At 50.9% G+C, this 22,222-nt stretch overlaps 2 protein-coding genes across 11 annotated transcripts in view; one reads left to right on the top strand and one right to left on the bottom strand.

Annotated features, from left to right (window-relative positions):
• Iqce (IQ motif containing E) overlaps nt 1-2,234 on the bottom strand; it is a 45,028-nt gene extending 42,794 nt beyond the window's left edge. For 5 of the 7 annotated variants that reach the window (XM_038346146.1, XM_038346144.1, XM_038346145.1 and 2 more), the window contains exon 1: nt 2,108-2,234. In XM_038346146.1, coding sequence (XP_038202074.1) covers nt 2,108-2,143 — 36 coding nt within the window. In that variant the 5' untranslated portion in view covers nt 2,144-2,234. Of the gene's footprint in view, nt 1-1,868; nt 2,083-2,107 lie in introns of those variants that run through there. The other 2 variants (XM_038346148.1, XM_038346147.1) reach the window with 2 other exon arrangements.
• A 2,049-nt stretch (nt 2,235-4,283) lies between these two features.
• Brat1 (BRCA1 associated ATM activator 1) lies at nt 4,284-15,987 on the top strand. Of its 4 annotated transcripts, none has more exons than XM_038346574.1 (14): nt 4,284-4,341; nt 5,070-5,213; nt 8,568-8,722; nt 9,908-10,055; nt 10,484-10,856; nt 11,031-11,150; nt 12,180-12,271; nt 12,454-12,572; nt 12,648-12,834; nt 13,019-13,092; nt 13,230-13,332; nt 13,466-13,564; nt 13,678-13,853; nt 14,391-15,987. In XM_038346574.1, the coding sequence occupies exons 2-14, from the start codon at nt 5,087-5,089 to the stop codon at nt 15,084-15,086; spliced, it is 2,469 nt and encodes an 822-aa protein (XP_038202502.1). In that variant the 5' UTR covers nt 4,284-4,341; nt 5,070-5,086; the 3' UTR covers nt 15,087-15,987. The 4 variants fall into 4 exon arrangements, with proteins under 4 accessions (XP_038202502.1, XP_038202504.1, XP_038202505.1 ...); XM_038346576.1 differs by having other exon boundaries at nt 9,911-10,055; XM_038346575.1 differs by lacking the exon at nt 4,284-4,341 and adding an exon at nt 4,352-4,531.
• The last annotated feature ends 6,235 nt before the right edge of the window (nt 15,988-22,222 follow it).

Genomic DNA, 22,222 nt, shown 5'->3' on the forward strand with positions numbered 1-22,222 from the left:
ATGCTGATCTAGCATGAGGACCCGAATTCGATCCAGTGCTGGGGTAGAAACAGGCAGATCTCTGGAGCTCAGTTTTTCTATTTTAGATAATATTTTAGAATATTCCACATTTTAAAAAGGTATTTAAATTATGTGTGTGTGTCCACACATGCATGTGTATGTAGGTGCCCGTGGATGCCAGAAGAAAGTGCCAAATCCCCTGGAGGTGGACTTACAGGCAACTGTGAGCTCTGACGTGGGTGCTGGGAACAGAACTCCAGCACTCTGAAAGAGCCACGACTACTCTTCCCCACTGAGCTACCTGTCCAGTCCCCACCCCCACACACTTTATTTTTATGTGTATGTGGATATATCTGTCTGGTGTGCTCATCTGTGTACGTGTGTTCCTGAGTGTGTGTTTGTGTGTAAATCTGAAATAGTCATTGTGTGTCCTCCTTCACTCCCTTCCACTGTGACACACAGGCTTTCTTGCTGAACTCAGAGGTTGTTAACTGTGGCTCGTCTAGTTAGCCGGCTTGCCCAGGGGATCCCGTCTCCAATTCCTAAGCATTGGTATTACAGGCAGCAGTTGTGCCCATGTGGCTTTGCTGTGGGTTCTGGAGATCTGTACTCTGGTCCTAGTGCAGGCAAGCATTTTATCCTTGGAGCCTTCTCTCCAGGTCTTGGTTACAGTCTGGAAAACACCTCCTGGTGGTACAAGTCACGATTTGGGAAGCGGAGGCAGAAGGAAACCAATTTTGAGGCCAGTCTGGGCTACATATAAAGTCAGACCACTTAAAAAAATATGGAAAGTGTTAGCAATGAAGTTAATGGTAATAGTTACAGAATAATAGAAATATGATGTTTTAACCTAATGGGGAAAAGATGTAAATGAAAAAACAACAAATATGAATTGGTTTTCTGTAGATGGCCAGGTTATGGGTAACGTCCCAAGATTGAAAGAGTAGTGCATTATCTTTGTAAACACAAAGTTTGGGTTCGTGTGTGTGTGGGGGGGGTTAAGGCAAGGTTTCTCAGTAACGATGGAGCCAGTCCTTGAACTTGCTCTGTAGACTAGGCTGGCCTTGAACTCTCAGAGATCCATCTGCTTCTGCTTCCTGAGTGCTGAGATTCAAGGCACGGGCCACCACTGCCTGACCATAGGAAGGTTTAACTTTTTCAAGGTCTGGAGAGTCCAGGGGTAACTGGGGGTTGTGGCTCAGTGGCAGAGCACTTGCTTGGGGTAGGGGTCTGACACTCAGTAGAGAAGTGCTGGCCTAGAATCCCCCAGTGGCCGCATGGGGGAGGTTCATCTGTAGCCCTCTGGCCTGGCCTGAGGGGTTCAGCCACCAACAGCACACAGAAAGCAAACAGCAAACCCACCTCCTAAACTAGGTAAGACTTGGGAAGTCTTGGCAAGGACAAGTAGGAAATCCTAACTGCTCTCTGCTGACCAGAAGCATAGTCCCTTAGTCTGTGTGGAACCTCCCTCGGGCGTCCCTTAGACCCTTGGTAAGTCATTCTGCTCATGGCCAGGTTCCTGCCTACCTCCCTTCAGTCCCCTTCTCAATATGATCCCAGAGGGTTTGCTTTGGACACACAGCCTCATAGCCTTTGCATTTATTGTTCCCGAGGACACTAAACTTTTGTCTTTGAAACCGAGGAATTGCCCTGTCCTTTAGCCCCCATTGGAATGCACAAAGTTCACTTGGTACCCGCACGCACAAAGGGCCAGAGGGTCGATCCCGCACCGGGAGACCCAGGGTCGCACGCCTCTTCTAGAGATGCCTCTCTGACCCATGCAGGGTTGGCCCTGGGGGTGGAGGCCTTCTCCTTTGCGTGGGATCGCTCTGAGGAGTCACTGGAGTGCAGCCTGCAGCAACACTTACGAGGTGAGCTCGTCACCAGCCAGTCGCGGCCTGAGACCCGCAGCGCGCGCGGGCCGGCGCAGTCCCGGGGGCTTCGTGGAAGCAGTGGCCTCCGCGAGCGCGGGCCGGAGCTAGAGGCTGCTAGGGCACGGGCACAGGGGCGACCGACGCCCGGGGCTAGCTCTTGTGCGGTAACAATCGGCTTGCGGGAGCTGGCTGCTGCCGTGCGCCTGTCCTCCCGCTGCCTCGGGCCTCCTTACCGTCTCCGAGGCTAGATCCGCGGTGCCCAGACTCATAGTGGCGGCGCTGCGCGGCCTCCTGGGCGCTGCGAGCTCGGCCCTCAGCGTGAGAGGCCTGCCAGCCGCCCTGCTGCCATGGCAACCGTGCCGCGGCCACAGGGCCCCGGATGTGGACCTTCCCCTGGAGCCTGGCGAACCGTGCGCGCGCGCAGAGTGAGCCCGGGCGTGGGGGCCGACCATGCACTCTCCCGAGGTTGCACTACGTTGGTGGCGTTTCGGTTTCTCGTGCTGCATGAATTGAGCCCAGGCCTCCTGCATGCAAGGCCGGCTCTCTGCCTCGGAGTCACGCTCTCAGCTGCAACTTCAGGAGCCCAAGTTGGGTTTCAGCAGATAGTGGCTGCAATTGTGTAGTCCAGTGGGCAGGGCTTCCAAAGGTCGCCATGTTGAGTAGACACAGGGGACAGAGTGTAAGGCACCATCGTTAGTGATAGGCGCCTACTTAAATGTTTCTTTTTCCTCTAAATAATCTGAGATGTTGGGAGCCAAAGTGACTCCCTAATTGTTAAATCTGGGGCCTTTAGCCTTGAGGAAAGGACAGTCCACACCAGGACTACCCATCGGCCTACACCAACCGCTTTATACGGTTTGCTATCTCTCACAAGAGTCTGAAATCGCAGGGAGGACCCTGCAGCTTTTCCCGCCCAGGCCGGTTGGGGAGCACTTCGCTGGTGGCCCAGCAGGCCAGTGCTAGTGCAAACACAGTATCTCATTTGCTTCTGGGTCATCCTGCCCCTGCCTCCTCAGTGTTGGGATTACAAGTGTCTATCACCACACCTTGCTTTTTCTTTTTTTCTTCTTCCACCTCACCCTGTCGGTTGGCGACTGACAGACTCAGGTCCTTATGCTTGCAAAGCAAGCACTTAACTAGCCCATTTCTCAGCCTGCATTGTTTCTGGGTAAATAGCTCTCCTCAGCTGGGTGATATTGCAACATTAAAACTCAAGACAAGGCTTTTCTTTGAGCGTTTTTTTCCTTATTTACTTGAAAAAGAATTTTTTCTTTTTCTTTTTTCTTTTGATTTTCGAGACAGGGTTTCTCTGTAGCTTTGGAGCCTGTCCTGGAACTAGCTCTTGTAGACCAGATTGGCCTGGAACTCACAGAGCTCCGCCTGCCTCTGCCTTCCAAGTGCTGGGATTAAAGGCATGTGGCAACACCGCTCGGCGGAAAAAGAATTTTTTCTTAAAGAAAAAATTACTTTGAGACAGCGTGACTAGGGCTAAACTTAACATAGGCACATCAATCCTGAGCTTAAAGGCAGAGGCCTCCACGCCCTGCCCTGAGAGATTTTTTCATGTGTTTGTGTGGGTGACCTCAGGGATGGGGATACTCTTAACCATTGAACCACCTATCTAGCCCCGCTTGCCTACTTTTTATCTTTATCACTAGCAGAGTGGGCTGAGGCCGTGAAGAGCCACACAACTGCAGGCTTTGGTTACTGGAGGGTCCTGATATTCTAGTTCCCAGAGTTTAGCGGTAGCTGCTGTAGGAGTAGAGTTTCAGCACCGGAGGCCCTGTGCACAAACTGCCGACCGCCACGTTCACCGCAGCCGGGAACAACAAAAGCTTGCAAAAGGCAGGGACCTTAAACGTCCACACGTGGCCGGAGGCCAACGAGGCCCCGCCTTCCAGTGAATAGCCACGCCCACGCCGAGCCCGCCTTGACGATGCTCCGCCCACTTTCTGAGTGGGCATGCAACAGTTAGCGTCGGAGTTGGATGGTGTGCTGCTTCCGAGTGAGAATCCCAAGCTGTACCCAAATGGAGTGCATTTACAGGGTTTTGAGCCTTAGAGGTGATCGGAGCGGCGTTCATGATCATCACTGGTCTCCAAGGGCACCGTCCTCACTTTTTCTCGCCCTGTGACTGTCACGTGGTACTGTCTTAAGGCAGGGCCTGTAGAGTCGTACACTCAAGCGGAGGAGGGTGGAATCAGCAGCACTAAGGGGCGGAGCCTGTGGCCACGAGAAAGGGATTGCGTCAGGGGCGGGGCCTCGGCTGCGTGCAGCGAACTCGGGCGGGGTGGAGCCAACTCCCGCCCGGGGGCAGGACCTGTGATGGTTTGTGGCGGGGCCTGCGGCTGCGTGGAACGGACTCTGGGGCGGGGCAGAACCTGGGGAGGGCGGGGCCTGGGCCGGCGTGGAGCGGAATTTGCGAAGGCGCGGGCGGGGCCTGTAGCAGACACCGGAACCTCAGCGGGTGAGTAACGCGCAGATCAGGGATTCAGATCCCGGTAACGCGGAGTAGGAGCTTCGGACAGGCACTTGGGGCCTGGAGGTGCATTCTGCACTCTCGGGCCTAGGTCCATAACAGAGGGACGCGGGGGCGGGATTCGAACTCTAGCTAACTCGAAATCGCGGAGTGCGCACCTCTTACCCGGAATTGGGAGGTACGGACGACGAATGTGGAGTTGAGACGGACGGTGCCGGGCCGACATCGCCCTCCAAGATGCATATTTCTGTCCTGAATGGACACGTTCCGATGCAGGCCACAGGGTTGTCACTTGCAGCCTCTACCGACCTGGGCTGTGACACACATTCGTCTGCATTCCTGGGTCTCATGCAGGTTTCCCTTGACCGTTGAGAGCAGACTCTAGGGTCAGGTGCCTGGATGGACAGTCCCCTGCATATTTGGCTGATCCCCTGACTCAGTTCTCCCCGCAGCTAGGTCAGTAGGCAGTTGCACCTCCACCCCAACTCACCAAACCCCTAAGTCGACTCGACACCAAAAGCCTTGTGGCGGCTCTGATTAACGTTTCCTCACCCACCAGGTGCCCCTGGATTGAGCTTAGTGTCTGTGTGAGCTCAAGAACTCTGGCCCTAATGAAGTTTTTGGCCCCCTCCCCCATCATAGCCGATATCGGAGGTTGCTATGGCTGGTGTCTGAAGCCAGATATGATCATGACTGATCCATTGCTTCCTCTGTAGGAACCGCTGCCCTGATCATGGACCCAGAATGCTCCAGGCTCCTCCCGGCTCTCTGTGCTGTTCTGGCAGATCCCAGGCAGCTGGTGGCAGATGACACCTGCTTGGAGAAACTGCTGGATTGGTTTAAAACAGTGACGGAGACAGGTACAGGCATGGCGTATAGAACTGTCCATTCGTTTGGTGTCTTTCCTTCATCTCCTTGAGGCTCTCTGGATGATGAGGGAGAGCCAAGATGGGGCACTGGGGCAGTAGTCCTATTGGAGTCCATCCACTTCTCAGACTTCCTGCTGTCCAGTTCACATTAGGTGGTTGCAGAGAGCACGCCTGCATTGTTTAACTATCTTTGTTGCATTTTGCTTAGCTTGAAGAACTTAGATCTCACCCAGAAGTAGATAGTCAAGGAAAGTGGGCCAGCGCTACATAGTGAGTTCAAGGCCAGTCTGAGTTACGGTTTTGCTGTGTGAGTGGATCCTAATTTAATCACTTGCATTGTTTATGTTTCCATTTTTTTTGTTATTATAAATAGTGCTATACCAGCTTTCCTTGCCGACGAGTACCCTGGCAACTGGAACTTTTTCCTCTTATGGTTGATCCTTGTCTTCTGACAGGGTCCATGATCCTTGTCTTATCGTTAATACCTACCTTTTTCTTCCTTGGTTTGCTGTTCGTTTTCTTTTCTTTTGAGACATGATCTAGTGTAGCCTAGGCTGTCCTCAAACTCACTATGTAGCCAAGTATGACCTTGAACCTCTGGTCCTCCTGTTTACATCTGCATGCCTGGATCATAAGTGTGAATCATCACTCCCCATTTTTATTGGATGCTGAGGATGGAGACAGGGCTTCCTGCATGGCAGAGAAGCACTTTACCAACTGAGCCACCTCCCCAAAAAGCCTTTATCTTTTCTTTTGTGTTTTGTTTTGCCTGTTTTCTAAGTTGCAGGATTTAAAAGGGCAATATTCCTGTAAAAGTGACATGTTAGTTGAAGCTTACTACAAGTTTAGATGCATGGTACTTTTGTAATTCAGGGTTTTTGTTTGCTTGTTTTGTTTTTGGGTCAGGGTTTCTCTGAGTAACAGCCCTGGTTGTCCTGGAACTAGCTCTGTAGACCAGGCTGGCCTTGAACTCACAGAAATCCACAGGTCTCTGCCTCTCAAGTGCTGGGATTAAAGGTGTGCGCCACTATGCCTGATGTGTGATATGTGTGTGTGTGTTTGCCTGTATATGTGTACATGTTTGCTCACGAGTGTGGAGACCAGAGGTTGACACTCCTTTCAGTCACATCCTCCCTTACATACTGAGGCAGCGTCTCTCTTTCCCTCTCACTTGAACCAAGAGCTTAGCAGTTTGGCTGTTCTAACAGGACAACTGAGGGTTCCCTGTCTGTGTCTGGAGTGCTGCTTACCCAGCATTTATATTGGTTCTGAGAATCTGAACTCTGGTCTTGCACTGAAAGCTTTACCTACTGAACCATTCCCCAGCCCTCGAAACCTAGTTTTTAGTCAAGTTTCTATAAGTAATTTTACAGGATTGTGTGTGTGTGTGTGTGTGTGTGTGTGTGTTCGTGTGTTCTGCGTGCACACACAGGCATCTACAGACGAAGGTCAGAGCGGGACATAAGGCATCTACCCTCACTTTCCACCTGTTGCCTTGAGACAAGCTCTGTTACTGAACCTGAAGTTACAGGAAACTGGGCTAGCTGGCTAGGAAGTCCTTGGGATCTGCCTGTCTCCACCTCTCCCCCAACTCTAGAATTAGAGGCATGCAGAGACATGCCTGGCATTTTTGTGAGTGCTGGGAATTTGAACTCAGATCCTCCTGTTTGCTGTGCCTGTCTTATTCATGGAAGCATCTCCCCAGCCCCTTTCACAACTTTGGTTTCTTTGGAGGCAGGGTTCAGCTGTGTAGTCCAGGCTGGCCTGGACTCACCATCTAGACCAACCTGGCTTTGAACTCAGGGGTCTGCCTACCTCTGCCTCCCAAGTGCCACATTTAAAGGTGTGTGCCACTACATCTGACCTGTAAGTGTTTTTAAACAGCTCATTGAGATGTGATTTACCTGCCAGAGTTCACATATTTAAAGTTTACCAGTTCAGCTGGCGTAGCGACTCACACCTGTAATCACAGCATTAGGGAGGCTGAGGCAGGAGTGTTACCTGGGTTACATAGTGAGTTCAGGGTCAGCCTGTCTCGAAAATGTATATAAAAAAATCAAAATAAATGAATGGAAATGAAGTGTACCAGTTTTGTGGGTTTCAGTCAACTTAGGGGGTGTCTAGTCTCATTTTGTAACTTTTTTGTCCCCCCCACCCATAGATAGGTATCCTTTGGCAGGCAGTTCTTCCTCCCACCTCTCTCCCAGTTCCCCTCAGTTTTTAAAATGTCCCCCATGATGGAGCTGTGGCTGTTGGTGCAGGCCTGTTATCCCCGCTACTGGGGGCTGAGACCGGAGGATTGTGAGTTTATGGTCTAGGCTGCACAGTGAGTTCAAGGCAACTTAGCAAGAAGCTGTTAAAAACGAGAGTAACAGGGTTGGTAGCCAGATGTGGCAGACACTTGGGAGGCAAAGGCAGGAGGATCAGGCGTTCATGGTAAACTTCAGCCGCACGGTAAATTCAAGGCTAACCTGGGCTAGAAGACCTTGTTTAAAATCAAATAAACAAAACAAAAAAACCCAAACAGTAACAACAACAGCTCAGGAAAAGTGCTTGCCTACCGTTCCTGAGGCCCTCGGGCCCGTCCTAGCATTGGCCCGCTGTCTCCCACCAAAAGAAAAAGCCAGGCATGGTGCTACATACCTATAACCTTAGCATTTGGAAGATAGAGCCTGGAGGAGCAGAAGTTCAAGGACAGCCTCAGCTGTATAACAAATTCAAGACTACCTTGGGTTACAGAATTACAGGAGACCCTGCCTCAAAAAAAAAAAAAAAAAAAAGGGGGTTCCATATGTTGAAATGAACAGTTTTCCCACTTGTTGATGAGATTGGCTTCTGCTGTTCATATCTGCTGTTTGGCAATCTGTCCATGCAATGGTTTCTCAGAGGTGTGTAGAAGTCTTCTGAGATTGTAAATTCCACTTTTTTTTTTTAATGCAATGTTGTCTTTAATAGCTCGTTATTTTATTTCTTCTCTTTCTATCTCTTTCTCTCTCTCCCCCTCTCCCTTTTCTCTTCTTTCCCTCCCTCCCCTACTGGGGGATTCTAGGCAGGGGCTCTACCACTGAGCCACACCCCAGCCCCTCACTGGAGGAGTCTAGGCAGGGGCTGTATGTGGAGTTACAGCCCCAGCTCTTTACTTGTCTTTATGGTTCTTGTCTGTGTCTTTTATCTACTGCTCAGTCATTGACTCTCTGGGGGTCTCTGCCTTTAATGAATTCAGGTTAGGAGCTATTTGTTGCAAGCTCCCCCCAGGACTGCTCAATCCTGAAGGATAGGGATGTGTGAGCCACTTCTAGAGAGGTTCTCTGCTCACTGCTCTCTTGGGATGTCCTGTCTCCACAGAGTCCAGCCTCCAGCTGCTGCAGGACCACCCCTGCCTAATGGAGCTACTGTCCCATGTGCTGAAGCCACAGGATGTGAGCCCCAGGGTCCTCTCCTTCGCTCTACGCCTTGTTGGGATCTTTGCAGCCCAGGAAGACTGTTTCCAGTACCTCCAGGTGAGTCTTTGTCTCCTATGTGCTTGTCCCTTAGGGGCAGTCATCTTCTCCCTCTGGATTAGGGCCATCTCAGTACCTGGGTCCAGTGGCTGGGCCACTGCATCAGGATTTCAACCCCAGCATCAACCCCACATTGCTCCTCTTTGGAAACACTCACCAGGGATGATGCTGACCGGCTTTCCGTTCTCACCTGCTGTGTGATCCTTGCCATGTTCGGAGCTTCTCTTTCTGATGGGGCCTGTGAGGGCCGGAGAACACCCCAGGTGCTTTCTCTGCAGCACAGTCGTGGATTGCATGGGGGAGAGAGCAGAGTGGTCCACATGCAGTGACTCTACCTGTCCAGGGAAATCCAGCTCCGTGGGATCTGGTGCCCTCTGCTGGCTTCCACGGGCACCTGCATTCATGTACATGCCTACACTCAGACATAGACACATAATTAAAAAAAATTGAAAAACAGTGGAAATCTTACAAAGAAAGAAGAAGGAAAAGAAATGTGTATTCTTCCTCTGATCTCTTTCCTTTCTCACGAGGGCAGAGCAAATGGTGTTGGGGCCTGGAAACAGTTGTATGGCGCCAGTTGGTGCCTTCACCAATCCTGTTTTCATTTTGTTATTTGAGGGTTTTCCCCCCAAGACTTTATTTATTTATTAACTTATTTATTATTTTGTTTTTGCTTTTTGAGACACTGTCTCTATGTAGTCGTGGCTCTCTTAGAGCTTGCTATGCAGCCCAGGCTGAGGCCGGCCTCTAATTCCGAAAGATCCTCCTGTCTCTGCCTCCCAAGTGCTAGAATTGAGGGTGTGTGCTGCCACAACAGTGCTTATTTTTTACTTTATGTCTGTGGACCACATGCATGCAGTTCCTGTAGAGGTCAGAAGAGGGCATCAGATCCCCTGACATGGGGATTTATATAGTTGTGAGCCACCATGTGGGTGCTGGGAGCCCAGCCTGGATTCTCTATCAGAGTAGCCAGTGCTCTTAAATCCCAAGCCACCTCTCTAGCCCCTTTTTTCATTTTTGAGATAAGGTCTTTCTGGGTGCCCCTGAGCTAGAATGCAGAGACCCACTTGGTTCTGCCTCTGAGTTCTGGGTTTAAAGGTGTGCACCACCGAGCCTGGCTCCCACAGTCCTGACACACAGTAAAGCCCCTCCTTCTGCCTCCCTGATGCTTTCTTTGCTTCTTAGCAGGGGGAGTTGTTGCTGGGGCTCTTTGGGGAGACGGGTGCCCTCAGCTGGGCAGCCTGGAGCGTGCCCAGCGTGCGCAGTGGCTGGATCCAGGGCTTGTGCTCCCTGGTACGCCACCCCAGCGCCCTGCACTTCCTGGCTGACAGTGGTGAGTGTCTCCCATGCCCTACCGCAGTTCATACGTCTCACTCTTGCCTTGAAAGCCTGTGCTGTGGGGTCTCCCCGGAACACCTGAGCATCTCTGAATCTAGTGCTCTCAGTCGGGGAAGGGTGGTGGTCTAGAGTTGTCAGGGTAAGCACAAATGGTTATAGGGATATTGTCATCTTTGACTCCTAGGATCTGGTTGTCCCCTGTGCCAGTGTATTGTCAAGCAGTCATGAGTTTGTCCTTGAAACAAATTAGAACTAGTTAGAAGCTGCATTGGCTCTAAAGCCAGCATGCTAGATGCTCATGTTGGGATTGCTTGTGAGCAGTGGGGTATCCGGGTGCTTTCCCTGAGGCCTGGAAGGGTGTGATAAGATAGGTACCCTCTGCGTGCTTCCTCATTGAGGCTGACTTTCTGCTGCCCACTCCAGGTGCTGTGGACACGATCTTCTCCTTGCAGGGAGACCCCAGCCTGTTTGTGGCCTCTGCAGCCAGCCAGCTCCTAGTACATGTCCTGGCTCTGGCCATGCAAGGTGGGGCTTCAGGGTCCCCCATCCCAGAGGCTGCTGCCTGGCCTGTCTGTGCTCAGAAGATTGTGAACCATGTGGAAGAGTCCTTGCATTCCAAAGCCACCCCACAGGTCACACAGGCCTTGAATGTACTGACCACCACCTTTGGGCGCTGCTATAACCCCTGGACAGGGGTCCTCTGGGAGCGGCTGAGTCCCCCTGTTGCCTGCCTGTTTGAGAGAGACCCCATTCCAGCTGTCCACTCGCTCATGGACCTTCTCCTCAGCGTGGCCAGGTCAGGTGGCTGCAGGGGCTGAGGGTGAGTGGTGATGCCTGTGATGTCTCAGAACAGCTGATGCTTCAAGGGAAGAGCCCTAGCACTGTCCCCTCAGGATGGCATCTTCAGGACTGGGCACGTCTGTAGCTGTCCAGTTAGGCACTGATAGTGGAGTAATTTTTCTTTCTGCAGGTCTCCTGTGTTGAATTTTTCAGCCTGTGGTTTGTGGGAGATGCTGGCCCAGACTCTGAGCCGCCTGAGCCCCACACAAGCTGGGCCTCTAGCTCTGGGGACCCTGAAACTTCAGCATTGGTATGATTGGGGTTGCTGCGAGTATTGCCCTGATGGTTGGGGAACTTTGGAAACTGGAAGCCAGATATGAGAATGGGTTAGGTGGGAGAGTAGCTGGGTGGGATTGGCAGTTATTAAAGAAGTGGTTGCTTCCTTTTGTCCCTCTCTTCCTCTTCTCTCTTCTTCCCCTTTCTCTTTCCTTTTCTCAGTACTTGGTATGGAACTTCATATATGCTAGTCAATACTCTCCCACTGAGCCACACCCCAGCCCCTCACTGGGGATTCTAGGCAGGTGCTCTACCACTGAGTCACACCCCAGCCCCTCACTGGGGGATTCTAGGTAGAGGCTCTATCACTGAACCACACCCCAGCCCCACTTTCTTCTTATTTTGAGACAGTTTTTCCTGACTTTCCCAGGCTGTCTTTGAACTTTACGTCTCCACCTCAGTCCCCTAATTAGCTTGAATTACAGGCATGCTCCACCATAGTGAGCAAGACAAAGAACTGTTTCAAACAACAGTTTTGTAATATCCCCAGACCTAAAGCTAACTCTGTAACTGTCCTCTGACCTCTGCTGTGGATAAGCCAGGCTCCTGGAACCCCATAGTGTATACTCCAGGGGGTGTGCAAAGGTGTGGGTTTCTAAGTGTGGGATGCAAGGAGAATGGGTGCTAAGTGTCTGAACAGGCTCGGTTCACCAGGGTGGTCTATCACAAAAGTGAAAAAAAGAACACCACACGAGCACACTTGGACACTACATGAGCACACTTGGACACTACCCTGTGAGCCTGGAAATTGCCTGTCACTCTGATCAGGGAGTGTGGCCAGGTCTTCTGGGGACCCTGAGACCCAGGAACTGCTTCTGATGATATCAGGGCCAAGCCTGTAAGCCTTGGTTAGGCTTCTCCCCCTATCCTGGTCCTTAAGTAGTAGCTTGTAGAGGAATTGTTAGGGAGCCTGCACCCTTGCTTGTACTGAGCCACTATAAATTTGTTGGGAATGTTCAGATGGCAGCCAGAGTATAACCCTCACAGTGTGCTGTGTCCCCAGTCCCCAGGAACTGAGAATCCAGGCCTTCAGTGTTCTCCTCCAGCCCCTGACCTGTATCCTGAAAGCCACCACTCAGGCGCCTGGACCTCCAGGTATGCAGGGAGGGTGGATCCTCCATCTTTAGGCAAAGAAGAATGAGCTGCTGTGGTCCCACCCAGCCCCTCAGCTAAGTACAGTTGGACAGCATCCTTGGCGAGCCCTGGCCCTGAACTTGAGACCTGGTTCCTGCTGTGGATGGTGGCCACTACAGGGATGCTGTTGGTTTTGGCCTCAGGCTTGCTGGATGGGGCTGCAGATAGCTCGCTGACTGTGGATACGCTCTTGTCATCTAAGTCGACCTGTGTGGGACTCCTCTGCCAGACTCTGGCTCACCTGGAGGAACTACAGATGCTGGTAGGTGCAGCCCTGGCCCATGTCCATCGGGTCCTATGACCCCAGGCCTCTATTCACCCATCCTCCTCCCTGCAGCCCCAGTGCCCCACCCCCTGGCCCCAAGTGCCCCTGCTGGAAGCTGCGGTGACCATATTGCGTCTCTGTGATGGCTCGGCGGACCCCAGCTCCAGTGTGGGAGGTCGTCTCTGTGGGACTCTGGGCGGCTGTGTTCGTGTCCAGCGAGCAGCCCTCGACTTCTTGGGGACACTGTCTCAGGGAATGGGTGAGTGGTGTTTTCTCTGGCACTGAGTTCCATTTCCTCTTCCCTTTCTTCTGTGGCCCTACCAGGTTCTCCTATAACCCTGCACTCTTGCCCCTGCTTCCTTAAGGCCTGGAGTCCATGCTCCCTGCCTGGTGGTGGGCTCTGGGTAGAAGCTGGGTTGACGCTGCGTTCATGTCTGTTTCAGGCCCCCTTGAGTTGGTGCTGGAGGTGTTTGCGGTCCTCCTGAAGACCCTTGAGAGTCCAGAGTCCAGCCCCACGGTATGGTAAATGAGTTCTGGGAGGCCTGCTCACCTGGGGACCTTCTTGCTTAAGAATGTTTCCAGTATGAGCCACACAGCCCTACCGACGTGGGGAGCCTGCCACTCCTACTCTCACGCCTGTCCTGCCCATTCTAGGTCCTGAAAAAGGCCTTCCAGGCTACTCTCAGATGGCTCCAGAATTCACACAAGACCCCCAACTGCTCTGACCTCAGCGCTGATGCCCTGCTGTTCCTTGAAGGTAACCCTGGTCCCTTCCAGAAGTGTATCAAGCTGGAGAGCTAGGGTGGAGACAGTTGGGGGTTGGGCAAGATAGCCCCGAATGAAGGCAGAGTGTGACCCTAGAGGCCACTGACCACCCCTTCCTGGTACAGAGCTATTCCCCATACTACAGAAGCGCCTGTGCAGCCCCTGTTGGGAGGTGAGGGACTCCGCCCTGGAGTTCCTGACACATCTGATCCGACACTGGGGAGGTGAGCGCCCTCTGGGCAGGAGTGTATGTTGTGTTTATGTGTCCCACTGGCTCTGGGGCTCTTAGACTACCTGAGTGGCATTTGATCACAACTGTGTGGCATTTGATCCCCAGGGCAGGCTGACTTCAGAGAGGCACTGCGTTCCTCAGAAGTGCCCACGCTTGCCTGCCAGCTCCTCCAAGACCCTGAGAGTTATGTCCGAGCAAGTGCAGTAGGCGCTGCTGGGCAGCTCTCTAGCCGGGGCCTACAGGCCACTCCCACCAGCCCTGAGAACCCGCAGGCCCAGCAGGTAGGAGCCATTCGTTGTTGTTGGTCCAGTGAGTGGGTAAGCAGCTGGTCAGATCTGTAGCAACTGCTCCTGAGAGTAGGGCTCTCCCTGGCACCCTGTCTTAGACACTGTGACCCCATCTGAATGGGAGGCAAGGGCCAAGCTGAAGAGCGGTGCATACAGAGCACATTGCGCAAAGGGCGGAGCAGACCATGACTCAGCAGACCATGACTCAGGCCCGGGTGGCCATGGACTGTGTCTCCTTCTGTCTCTCCTGGCTCATTGCTATAGTAATTGCTCTTCTTGTTGCTGTGTCAAAATGCCTTATGAAAGCAAGTTAAGGAAGGATATAGTAGGGCTTATAGTTTGAGAGTATAGTCCATCATGGTGCATGAGTCCAGATCAGGATCCGGAGAGCCCGGGACCCCAGCACATCCTCTCCTCTAGCCTTATCTAAGGACTCCATCACAGTTACTCCTAGAGGTTTGTCTTGTAGGTGATTCTGGATCCTGCCACGTTGATAATATGCTGACTTTTCTGGAACTCTCCAACTTGCAGGGCCTACTTATGGACCTCATGCATATCCTGTCTACGGACTCAGAGGGCTTCCCTCGGAGGGCTGTCTTACGGGTCTTTACTGAGTGGCTGAGGGATGGCCATGCTGATGTGGTTCAAGACACAGAGTGGTTTGTGGCCACTGTGCTGCAGGCAGTGAGCCGGGATCTGGACTGGGAGGTCCGAGTGCAGGGTTTGGAGCTGGCACAGGTGTTCCTCATCCAGGCAATGGGGCAGCCCAGCCTCCTCTGTCCCTATACAGTAGGCCTGCCTGAGGCCACCTCTCCCAGCCCACACCCAGAATTCTTGCAAACTCTCTGCCGTCTGCCAGTCTTTGAGTTTGCTTTTTGTGCCTTGCTTGACTGTGACCGACCAGTGGCCCAAAAGGCCTGTGACTTGCTCCTCTTCTTGAGGGACAAGACATCTTCCTGCAGTGGCACCCAGGAGGTTGGGGATAACCCTAGCTCAGCCTCTGTGGAGGCTGTCCTGCAGAGGTGGCGGGAGGGTGAGCAGGGCCAGCCCCTGGGGGACCTGGAGCCTGAGGCCATGCTAGCTATCCTGCGGTCCCTAGACCTGGAGGGCCTGCAGGACAAGCTGGCCAAGAGCAGCGACCATGTGGAAAAAAGCCCACAGTCCCTACTACAGGACATGCTGGCCACGGTGGGTATATTAGAGGAGAATGAAGCTGACTGCTACTAAGGCCGTGTCCCCATCCTTCATCCCTCGCCAGCAGACGGACTCCAGCCCAGGCCAGCTGCTCATGAAACCTCCAGGGAGTGGATCAAAGTTCCCACATTGTAAGCCGGGTATGATGCCACAATTGTGGTTCCAGTTTTAAAGGCCAAGGGAGGAAAGGTAGAGTTCCTGGCCAGTGTGGACTAGATAGTAATCCTGTCTCAAAAAACCAAAACAAAAACTCTACCTTTTGTGTGCGTGTGCATGCAGATCAGAGGTCAGTCCCTGTGTCTCTCCTCAGGTGCTGTCCACCAGTGAGGACAGGTCTCTCACTGGGACTTGGTTCTCACTGATGAGACTTGCCAGGAAGCTCCAGGGATCCTGTCCCCTCCTCCCAGCACTGGGATTGTAATACTGCATCACCACACCTGGGTTTAAATGGGTGCTGGCATCTGAACTCAGGTCCTTATGCTTGCACGGCAAGCACTTTATCCACTGAACCATCTCCCCAGGTCCCACAGAACCCTACCTTTTCATGTATTATTAAAGAAGTGGCTTGTTTTCTGCTCAGAACAAGTAGCGTCCAAGTCTGTAATCCTCTAAGTTAATTTTGTATATGGTTTAAGACAAGGTCCCACTGGTGTTCTCTCACGCATGGCCATTTGTCTCTCTCTACTCCATCCAATGACCAAGGTTTAGAAGTCCCATAGTCTGTAATTTAATTACTTGCGGGGTGGTGGTACTACATGCCTTTAATCCCAGCACTTGGGAGGCAGAGATAGGTGGATCTCTGATTTCAAGGCCAGCCTGGTTTACAAAGTGTGTTCCAGAACAGCCAAGACTACTCAGAGATAGCCTATCTCACAAGACCAAAAAAAGAAAAAAAAGAAAAGAAAGAATTAAAATACTTTGAATGTTGTTGAAAGTTGCAGCTGTGGGTTCTGTTTAAAAGGGAGAAAAAGCTCCGTCTTGTTTTAAGGGGAGAACCAAGGCACAGCTACAATGAAAGCAAAACCAACATCCAGCGGTATAAAAGCTCAGTGGCTGACATCTCAAGCTCACTCATGACGTGGGCAGCTCTGCTTCCGGACTACCATCCATAACACACACAGCTGGTCTTCTAGACCTCATACCTGTGGGCATCCCACGGTCCTGGCTTCTCAAATAAGCTGGGGCCTCCACCAGTGGTCTCTCCTGGGTTCTTTCCATGATCACTTTAATCCTGTGGCTTTTGTGTGACAAAACCGGTACCACATGAGAGTTTACCAAATTCAGCTGCCAGCTTGAGACACAGTCTTGATCCCCTCTGGACCATCACAGCTGGCCAGAAAACGGATTCTGAGTTTAAATATATCACATGAGTGGCCCCACTAGTTTTTCTTCCTTCTTCAACTGTCAGAAGCCAGGCGTCGGTCTGTATTTCTCTGAACTCTCTCAGGCTCTCACACAGCCGCCCGCCAGGCCTTGTGTGCTGCCTTAGGTTTCTCTTGCAGTGAAAAAGATACCATGGCCATGACAACTTCTATAAAAGCATTAATGGGGTGGCTTGAGCGTTAGTCCATTATCATGGCGGGACATGGTGCTGGGCAAAGCTGAGAGTTAATACATCTTTACTCAAAGACAACAGGAAGTGGTCTGTCTCACTGGGAGTGACTTGAGCATATATGAGCCCTCCACAGTGATACACTTCCTAATAGGGTCATTCCCTTTGAGGGCTATTCTCGTCCAAACCACAAGCACTCAATGGTTTTTTGAGCTCACAGATCTAGATTCTACAATCCTTCCCAAAACAACATGGTCAGGTCTGTCAGCAGTACCCCACTCCTGGTAACAAATTCTAGCTTACTTTGTCCTATTACTATAATAAACACCATGGCTTTCTTAGGATTTCTATTGCTGTGAAGAGTCCATGACCACAGCAACTCTTGCAATGGAAAATGTTCAATTGGGACTGGCTTACAAGTTCAGAGGTTTAGTTCATTATTGTCATGGTGGGAAGCATGGTGGCATGTAGGTAGACATGGTGCTGGAGAGGGAGCTGAGAGTTCTGTATCTGGATCAGCAGACAGCAGGAAGAGAGTGACACTGGGCTTGACTTGAACACTCAAAATTTCAAAGCTCACACCCGGTGACACACTTCCTTCAACAAGGCCATGCCTCCTAATAGTGCCATTCCCTGTGAACCTATGGGGGTCATTTCCATTCAAACCACCACAATAGTCAAAAGCAGCTTGCAGAAGAAAGGGTTTATTTCATATTTTCCACTTTACAGATCATCATGAAATCAGGGTAGGAACTGAGGCAAGAACCCAGAGACAGGCACTGAACCAGAGGCAATGGAAGAGTGCTGCTTGCTGTCTCCTGGCTTGCTCAGCCTGCTGTCTTAGAGCACCCAGGAGTACCTGCCAAGGAATTACACTACCCACAGCGGAGTAGGCCCTTTACCTTAATCGTTCATTAAGAAAATACACCCCCAGACTTGTCCATAGACCCATTAGATGGAGGCAGTTCCTCAGTTGAAGTTCCAGATGTCTCTAGCTTGTGTCAGATTGACACGGTACTTACTAGCACATGAGAAGATCCTTTTCCCCAGGTGAGATCTGGTGCCCCTTGGGAAGGTACCTGGCTCGTGGGTGAAGGTGTGTCTTCTGGGCTCTGTCATCCGTTGGTCTGTGGGTGTTTAGAGGCCGTGCCATCATGGTTTCTCTACTTTTATTTGCTTTGTCTTATTTTTGAGACTCACTTCCGTGTGTCCCATGTTAGGCTCGAACTTCTGCATAGATGAGAGTGATCTTGAATTCTCCTGCTTACACACCCCCAGAGCGCTGGCATGACAGGCATGCACCACTCTACTCGGTTTTTGCACTGCTTGGGGGGTGGAAACCAGGGCCTCGTGCATACCAGGGAGGCCTGCTACTCACTGAGCTACAGCTCCCAGCCTTTGCCGAGCTTTATAGTGTTTGCCTTTTGCCAGAGTGATTCCCCCAACCCCACCAGAATTGCTTTGCTGTTTGGAACTCCTGTGGCTCCATAGAAACCTCAGGCTTGATTCCCCTCCCCCCCCCCCATTTCGATGGTAAATGCTATGGGGATTTTGGTAGAAACCACCATTGACTTGTAGGTTGCCTTGGGTAGGATGGCAAACTTAACATAATACTTCTAGCCTTCAGCACAGGGATGTATTCACATGGATTTCTGGGACTCATTCTCCTTCATTTCTGTTTTGAGTTGTTGGGCAGGGCTGTCACCTCCTTCATGGAGTTTCCTCCCAAGTACTTTATTGGTTTGGATGTTGCCAATGGGGCTGCTTTCTTCATTCTGTAGATCATTGTTCGCGTTCAGATTCGTCGCTGTAACAAAACCACTGACACAGAAGAGACGTCTGTTTTCACGCATGGTCTCAGAGGCATCCGTCCATCGCGGTGGGGAAGGTGTGATAGAGCAGAGCAGTTCATAGCATGGCAGCCAGGGAGGGGGGGAAGAAGAGATGGGGGGAATGAATATATGTATATTCAGTGAACCCCTCTCCATAGTTTTGCACCTAGGCCCCAGCCTAGGAGATGGTGCTGCCCACATTCAGGAACTTTTCCTCTCCGTCGTTTGGCTCCAGAAACCTCTCCAGGTACACCCAAGTGTGCGTTACTCAAGTAGGTGCCACTCAGTCCAGCCACATTCACAGTCATTCACCATCAAGTCAAGAATGCTTTGGGATGCTGAGACAGGAGGATTGTAAACACAGGGCCATTCTGGGTTACACTATAAGATCTTTTTTTACGGAGAAAACTAGCCATTATGAGTGGATAGATACAGGCCTGCCCTTTGTGTTGATGCTTCCTCTCCTGTGACTTTAGTAAATTCACTTCTAACAGTTGATAGAGTGCCAATGCATAAGCTCATGTCATCTGGGGGAAGGTGGCTTTGTGTCCCCCTTCTCTCATTTGACGTCTTTACCTCTTTTCCTTGCTCAGTTCCCTGACTGGGACTTCCAGCACTGTGCTCCACAAGTGACAACTGAGAAAGATACAGGCTGTCTCGTATGGGTTTATCTCGTAGCCTGTCTGATGTCATGGCACGTTCCTCCACACTTAGTCTATTGATTGCTTTTATTATGAAAGGGGCTCAGTGTCTTTTTCTGCGTCTATTAGGATGATCATATAATTTTTATACATTTAATTGCATCTCTAATTTTTACAACTATTTTTATTATGTGAGTGTTTTGTCTGCCTGTATGTTTGTGCACCATGTGCACACAGTACCCACGGAGGCCAGAAGAGGGCATCACATCTTCTGAAATTAGAGTTCCAGATGGTTGTGAGCCACCGTGTGGATTCTGGGACCTGAACCCAGGTCCCAGAATCAGACATATGCGTGTCTGATGCCTGCAGAGGTCAGAAGAGGGCGACAAATAGGAGTCTCGGATGGTTGTGAGCCGCCATGTGGGTGCTGAGTTTGAACCTAGGTCCTCCAGCAGTAAGTGCTCTTAACTGATGAATCATGTCTCCAGCCCCTATTTTTTTAAATTTAATTTTTATTTATTACTGTGTGTGGAGGTTAGAGGAAACCTTGAAGAGTTGATTCTCTCCTCCCACCATGAGCTCTGGGGATTGAACACAGGTCCTCTGGCATCACCTTTACCATCTTGCAGGTTTCTCTCTCAGTTTTGATTGCATGTTGAGCCCTCCTTGCATACCAAGGAACCATAGTGGATGAACCCTTTCACATGCTGTTGAGTTCTGTGTGCTCACATTTGCCTGAAGAGTTTTGTATGTGTTCATGAGAGCAGTTCTGTCTTCTTTTTTCCCCTCTGTTTTTATCTTATGTGTATGAGAGTTTGGCCTGCATTTCAGTCTGTGGACCATGTGCATATCTGACACCTACAGAGGCCAGAAGAGGGTGACAGATCCTCTGAAATAGGAGTCTCAGATGGTTGTGAGCTGCCATGTGGGTGCTGGGAATTGAACCTGGGTCCTCCAGAAAAGCAACAAGTGCTTTAAACCCCTGAGCTCTCTCTTTAGCTCTGATTTTTTTTCTGTGAGATTCTTATCTGACTTTGATGTGACAGTAATATTGCTTTTTCAAAGCAAGTTGGGAACTATTAGAGTTCCCTGACATTGGTATTGATCTTCTTCTTCGACGTCGTCGTCGTCGTCGTCCTCCTCCTCCTCCTCCTCCTCCTCCTCCTCCTCCTTCTTCTCTTCCTCCTCCTTCTCTTTCTTCTCTTTTTTTTCCTGTCCTGGAACCTGCTGTATAGACCTCAAAATCCCAGAGTCCTGTCTGCGTCTGCCTGGAATTAGATTAAAGCCTGCTCCCCCACAGCCACATGTTTTGGATTTTGTTGTTGTTGTTGCAGAATCTCATGAAGCCCAGACTGACCTCAGATTTACTGTGTAGCCAAAGATGTCCTTAAACTTCTAATTCCCCTGCCTCTGTCTCCCAACTGCTAGGATGAGAGGTGTGCACCACCACTCTAGGTTCCTCTAGTGCTAGGGATGGAATCCAGGGCTTCATGCATTGACAAGGATGATGCCCTATGGCCCTCCGTGTCTGGGAGCAGGTGGCACAGGGTCCAGAGTCTTTGACCTTGTCTCCAGTTCTCACCAGTTTGCAGAACAACCAAGTGCAAACGTCTGGTCTCTGTTCTCCAGGATCAGTTTGTCTCTGGCCAGCAGGTGGAGTGGACTAGACCAACACCAGGTGGGGATGAGTCATAGCAGAAAGGGCTTCATGAGGTGGGGCAGAAACTGGACCACACAGGAGTGTTGAGACTGACTGATGACCCATCTCTGAGACTGGTAGTGTCCCAGAAAGAATCTCTGTGGTGGCTGTCTTAGGGTTTCTATTGCTGTTTCTATTGCCATGACCACAGCAACTCTTACAAAGGAAAACATTTAATTGGGGCTGGCTTATACTTCAGAGGCTTAGTTTATTATCATCATGGTGGGAAGCATGGTGGCATACAGGCAGACATGGTGCTGGAGAAGGAACCAAGAGTTCTACTTCTGGATCAGAAGTCAGCAGGAAGAGAATGACACTGGGCCTGCCTTGAGCTTGTGAAACCTGAAAGCCCACCCCCAGTGATACACTTCCTCTAACAAGGCCACATCCTCCTGATAGTGTCATTCCCTATGAGTCGATGGGGGCCATTTTGGCTCAAACCACCACAGTGGTTTGACATCCCGTAGGTAAGGAATTAAGAGGTGGCTGAGGAAAATGTTGGCTGCGTCTTGGTAGCTATGTCTCCTGACAGCCAGAATGCCCCTCTGTGGTTAAATATCCTTGAAGCTGCACTGGATTGTCCTGGTTCCATCAGAACCCAGGACACCGGGACCCTCTCACATGTTCACTGATGAAGTGAAGGTATCCTCAGATGACTCAGTGTCTAAGAAGACAAACCATGTAGGAATACAGAACAAAAGAGACTCTGTCATTACAGCATCACTTGCCGTATAGAGATGCCTTCTTTGTGGAGATCATGGGAGGCAACACTCTGAAAAGGCAGTCTGGTCTACCGTAATTTGGGATGAGAAAAGAGTGATCCCTTCAGAAGAAGGGATTGTTCATTTTGGCTCACAGTTCCAGGGTACACTCAGCAGGAGGTGACTGGTCGCATGACATCTGCAGCCAGGAAGCAGAGAGACTGACTGATGGTGGTGCTCACCTTGTTCCTATTCATGGAATAGTGCCACCCACATTTAGGGTGAATCTTCCCACACCAATTAACCAATATAGGAACCTCCCCACAGACATGCTACAGTGTTGTCCTTAGGTGACCAGGGCCTGTCATGTTGATGGTATTAGTCTTTGATTACATTCCTCCTGGAGGGAGGAATGTGACATCTTTACTCTTAGTCAGAAAGCCCCATGCATGCTGTCATCATCTTACACAGATCAGGGATTCTGGGAGCAGGGTTTGAATGACCTTCCAGGCAGTTCAGGATGTCACAACTCACAGGCCCAGAGATAATGACTTCAACACATTCTTCTGGCTAATGATTCAAGTCTGCGATCCAGTCCTCACTTGTATAGGCTACTGACTGCGAGAAGCCAAACCCCAGTGCTTTCCAGGCCTGCTAATGCCTAACTAGCTACCTACTGCTCAGGCAGCTCATTCAGCCTGGCTGAGTCTCACTTGCCTTGTCTATGGATGTCCTTACCAGATG

Source organism: Arvicola amphibius, chromosome 10, assembly GCF_903992535.2.
Source record: "Arvicola amphibius chromosome 10, mArvAmp1.2, whole genome shotgun sequence".
In the NCBI taxonomy this organism is placed as follows: Eukaryota; Metazoa; Chordata; class Mammalia; order Rodentia; family Cricetidae; genus Arvicola; species Arvicola amphibius.